At 31.2% G+C, this 5739-nt stretch overlaps 1 protein-coding gene across 1 annotated transcript in view; it reads left to right on the forward strand.

The window, feature by feature from the left end:
• Positions 1-5739, forward strand: part of LOC107437050 (BLOC-2 complex member HPS3) — a gene marked incomplete in the record, with an annotated part of 36175 nt that overhangs the window by 29649 nt on the left and 787 nt on the right. Inside the window, 3 exon segments of the mRNA XM_043041273.2 lie at positions 2460-2569; positions 3468-3674; positions 4804-4894. Of these exon segments, the coding sequence (XP_042897207.1) occupies positions 2460-2569; positions 3468-3674; positions 4804-4894 (408 nt within the window).

The raw sequence follows: 5739 nt of genomic DNA on the forward strand, positions 1-5739 counted from the left end.
CGAAGAGTGATGAAAAATAACACATTTTTTGCTACTACATAATATTTTTCAGTCATTTATATGAATATAATGTAATAAAAGGGAGGAGTTTGGGAACCATTAGTGAAATTGCCTGCGTAACGGATATAGTGAACTCCCGGTTATAGTGAACCGAAATTTCGGTCCCTTGAAGGTTCACTATGTATTTGACTGTATTACATATTATTTTTGTGCGAAAGCTTTTCACAATTATTTTAAAAGCAATAAGCAACAGCCAGCAAGCAAGTGTTCCAACTCAAAAAAACATTTTCAGAACATTTTGAATCTTTCCATTTTGCAATGGAACTATAAATTGCTAGAAAATTATATATTTTTAATTTCATAAATTGCAGAAAATTTCAATGGCTTTACTTTACATAATATGCATCAAACATTAAACTTTCGAAACGACTTTACAAAACTTTTCAAAATAAATTGTCTTAATAATTGTGAGGTGTTAGATCAATACTGATTATTTCAAAAAGCAGTTTTATCCATTATATTGCAGTTTATTCTACTACTTTTGTTAAGTTATTTTCAATTCTAATTTATAAATAACTTAATATAATATTATGAAAATCTACTAGTTTATAATTTAGTGTAATATAAAATGGTGGGAATGACTTTCTAGGATGGAAAAAGCTTAATTTTTGCAATTACGACGGAAAAATTTCACCAATCAAAAACCTGTATTTTTACCCATCGCAAAATGCGATATGTTTACAAAAATACAGCATTCTGATTACCTTAATTGAGCCATTGTAATTGTGTAAATTTAGCGCTGAATTCCACCCTAATGTCAGCAAGGATATGAATTTTTCGCAGCTAGATGACAAAGCTAGCAATCAGAAAACTGCATTTGGCATAATAGACGTAGAATTGTCAGAAAATCAATAAAATGAACAGAAACAATATTTCGTTTGAGCATTTAGGGGGTGGGACTTAATAGCTATTTTAGGTTCTAGTCAATTTTCTTGTTATCTATAATGAAAAATTTAAATACCTCCATAAAGTTTGGTTCTTTATTAGTGAAGTAGTGAAGCATAGGAAACCCCCAACGAAGTTTTTGCCCCGGGCCCTGAAGGTGTCTAGAACCAATAACTTTTTCCGACATGATATTCTTGTATGTGATTGTATCGAAATAAATTTTTTGTTTCCCCGACAGATTGGAAAATTTCTAGTGGCAACCCTCCAGGTAACCCTCCAATAATCTGCTTATTCAAGCACGAAAACTGAAAACATATTTCGAAGGAAAAATGTAAAACAATTGTTCGTGAAAATGTAGGCACATATTTACAGTCTCAGGGGTGAGATTTTTCCGCTGTTTAGCGAATTTCCGCCTTTTTCGCTTTTGTCTCTCGAATTGCAGCCTTTTTATAAAAAACTTCGATTCTCTAAAAGTTTCAGTTTTTTTTAGAAATATTCAGTTTTTTCTGAAAATTCAACCGTTGAAATAAAATTATATTTATTTCCAATTTGATATAAAGATATAATATATCGAAAGATCTATAGAAAATCAAACTACGTAGCTGCCAACCCTTCCGCATATCTACTTATTTTAGCTATTAGCTTTTACGAGCAGAAAATAAGATTTTCCCCATTTTTTACCGTCTGCTAGATAGCTCGTATTTTCGTAATCCAGCCGTCGCTACATTTTAATATCAAACATCGATTTTTGTATTTACATGATTTAAAAGTTGCGCGTTGTGATTATTATTCACACGATTTCAATATCGTCCATTGTAATTCTTATTTACGAGATTTAAAAATCCAATATCGCGATTTGTATTGAGGCGTTTTTAAAATGCTACGTAACGATTCATATTCACGCGATTTTATCCAATGTCGTGTTTTGTTATTTCGGTTGTAATATCCAACATCTATTTTCATATTTACACATGATTTAAAAATTAGGCTTTGGATTCATTTTCACACCATTTATATATTATGCATCGTAATTCATATTTATGCGATCTGAAAATTACGCATCATCATTTGTATTTTTGTATTATTAAAATCAAATATCGAGTTTCATTCACGTGTTTTCAAAATGGTGATTTTATATTAACGCGATTTTAAAATCCTTTATCGCGATTCTTGTAAAAAGTAAGTTTTTTTTTCTTGAATTAGTTACTATAAATGTGGCAGTTTTTCTATCGACGATTATTGCTATATATAGGCATTACAACATCAGCAAAACTAGATGAGAATATGTTACTGAAATTTTAGCTATAAATCACGTAAAATTTACTCCCGTGAAAATTCAGTTTTTTTCCCTTTTGGTCAATCTCATCCCTGTACAGTAGAACAAGTTTTTGGTAACTTGGAAAAAGCCGGAGGATAAGCAGGTTTCATGTCACATCATTTTTCTTGTCACTTTTGTTGTGAATGTAATGTTTATTGCAAATTTTGTGACAAACCTGTGTTTTCTGAACATTTAGGAAAAATTTCCCGAACTTGTGCACTTTCTTCGCCTCTGGATGGGATGAAGAATGCAGAAAATAAGTCCTGCAGCTGCTGGAACTGCAATGAAAATTTACTGAGATTGCAGGTGTGTTCCCTCCCGTTCTCATTGCGTTAGTTTTTTATTTCTTTTCTACAATTTCCTGTCATGCATTTTAACTAGGTTACATTTTTCCGGTTTTCATGCAAAACATAACTTTCATCTCTAATTTTTGCAGTGTGTTATGAAATGTACTTTGCTAAACCTTCTCCCAAGGAATTTTTTTTTTACTATGTATAATATTTGAGCCGTTATGGCTCAGGGGATAAAGCGTTTGCCTTCCAATGAGGTGAGCCGGGTTCAAATTCCAGTAATGGCTGGTCAATAAGAATTTCGCATTTGGCTTGCACCGACCACAGTGCTGAAATAAAATATCCTCAGTGGTAGACAGATCATGGGTTAAAGTCCCCTTCTGTCAGGCTAACTGTGGGAGGTTTTCCTCTACTTATAACACAAATGAGGGTTTAGTTTCATCAGTCTTCCACGAAGGTAAATTTCTCCCAATACTTAATCCAGGAGTTCCCTTGTCTTCTGGAATAAGTTCAAAATTACATGGCTACGGAGTCGAACATTATTCGTCGTAAACCCAAATAACTGGGGCCGCTGTTCAACAACGGTTATGAAATAAAATATATATAATATTTGACTTATTATCTACCAAAAAGTAAGTTTCATTTCCTATCAAATCGAAATATATATTTAGGAAGAAATATTACGGCTTATCGCAAAAATCTAACGTTTGGAAGTTTTTTTTGTAATTTTCTTGGAAAACCTGAAAAGTCAGGGAATTCTATTTTTAAAATTGAGTGAGAAGCTCGTATTATATAATCTGCTTATATTTTTTCTATTTTTTTTTGTTCTGTATTTTTTCTAGTTATTTTATGCTATATATTTTAAAAAAAAAATTAATTATGTGACTTATTTTATGATCACTGCCTGCTTACAGTCCTTGTTGTCATACATTGGCCCTGTAGAGGAAATCAAGGGAATGGTTTTGGAGTTCCTGTATTCAGCTGGAAATAAAAACCTCAACTGGTTAAGCCTTGAGGTAATGTGCTCAAGTGAGGCGCAGGCCATAAAGATGCTGATAGGAATGGTGCCAAGAGCGCTCCTTCCCTTTGCCAAAGAAATCTTCAAAGCAGATAAAAAGAAGGTAGCAATGTTCTTTCTATTACTAGCTTGATACCTGATCTCTGTACAAGATAAAAAAAATAATAAATAAACCAGTATTAACGCTGCAAAAACATGTACAAAACTGCAAGACCACTAAAAAGGATATGCCAAAAAAAAAAGAAAAAAAAAAGACTCAAGCCAGTAGTTAGGTCATAGAATAGAAGTTAACTAGAAAGAAAATAAAATAAATAACTAAACCCGTATTTACACTATAAAAACATGTATAAAACTAAAGAGGGTGTGTAAAAAAACAAACAAACTTGAACGAAGTAATTACGTCATAGAATAGAAGTTAATTTCTTTTTGTCTACCACTAAATTATAAAGCATTTTATAATGTATTTTTTCTTAAGTAAGAACACCCCTAGCCTAATTTTACTTCTTTTTTTAATATAAATTATTTTTGATTTAAAATTATTTTATTTTTAGCAGCATGCTTTAAAAGCGTAACTGTGAACAAAACATACTCGTAATTGCTGGTAATTTATGAAATACTAATTTAGTGATCCACTTATCACATGCTACTCATGTTGATCCTTGACCTTACTTTAAGTAACAACAAAAATAAATAAATAAATATTATTAAAGAAGGTGCAATGAAGCTCAGTTTTGTTTAAACGGAACCGGTCGATAGCAAGCATCACATATTTGACACACATCACATTTTAAAACATGAAATATTTAGAAAAAAAAACACAATCATCAATAGTTTAATTTATAACAATACCTAATGTGAAACCAATGAGAAAAATTCATTTTTGAACGTTCCTGCTTATGGACCAATTAATTTTAGGATCAAAGACTAAAATTTAGTATGTATACTATGCATTTGTATGTATTCTACTAGCATAAGTTTCTGATTTATGCTTATAGATATAAACAATATGGTGTTCCAACCTGAATGCAGATTATACACTTTTTTGTGTAATTCAGTAATGTTATTAATAATTGTAGCTAAGTTCAACCAATCTATGAATATAAAAATTACTTGATATGTTTTAATATACCTTTCTATCTATTGCTTTTCAAAGTGACCAATACATTTCAGTAGCATGCATTTGAAAATAATCTGTCAAATCTTTAAATCTGTTTTTATTATAATTATTACAGTGGTCCTTGTTGTTTTCCTTGTTAAATGAACACATAAATGCTCTTCCTGAAGATCATCCTAATGCTGAAACATACGCAAAAACATTCCAAGGTAATCTCACACTCTTTAATTATTTAAACTGATGTATGAGAGTAGCGAAAAGAGAAACTAATAATTCTATATAACTTTAGATCTATTGATTTGGACTTAAACATACTCGATACAAANCAACTATATATATATATATATATATATATATACACACAGTGTTTTCACTACAGCACAAGAATCTCACCTATTTTTTTTATTTTCTCGAAATTAAAAACGATTAACGCGAGAAGTTCGCACACTCTATTAATCAATTTCAAAATGCACGAATTTTGTAAAAAATTTCGTCTTTTGCCATGTTGAATAAAATCGGTCTCACTTTTCTTCCTTGATCTTTCATTATTTGAACATCGGTCCTTGTTATCTAGCTTCCCTATTTATCAGTATTGTTCAGAACCGGTGCGAACAGCAGAGCACCCCTTCCCCCTGAACCTTGGAACCCCTTTCAGAACACATTTCTCTGCAACCACGTGTTCACCATAGGTAAGGTTTCTTCATGTAAGATGTTTAAATTTTTATGCATGAATGTAAGATGGACCTTGTTAAGGCGACATCTTCTACTCCGTAGCGGGCAAATGAAAATGAAACAAATGTCGGTAGAAACTGTCAAAACGAAACAAATACGGATATTTTTCAGCCAAATAAATATAATAGCCGATGAAAAAGTAGATATAGAACATTTTCCATATGATGATGCGGCAAAAATATTCAATTAGAAGATGTGAAAAATGTATTATAATTAAAGAAATTATTTTTTTCCAAGTCTATTCGTGTTTTTTTAATTTTTAGAAATCTCACTTAACTTTTTGAAATCTCACCCTGTTTTTGAGAAAGGGTGAGAAATTCTC

Source organism: Parasteatoda tepidariorum, chromosome 10, assembly GCF_043381705.1.
Source record: "Parasteatoda tepidariorum isolate YZ-2023 chromosome 10, CAS_Ptep_4.0, whole genome shotgun sequence".
In the NCBI taxonomy this organism is placed as follows: domain Eukaryota; kingdom Metazoa; phylum Arthropoda; class Arachnida; order Araneae; family Theridiidae; genus Parasteatoda; species Parasteatoda tepidariorum.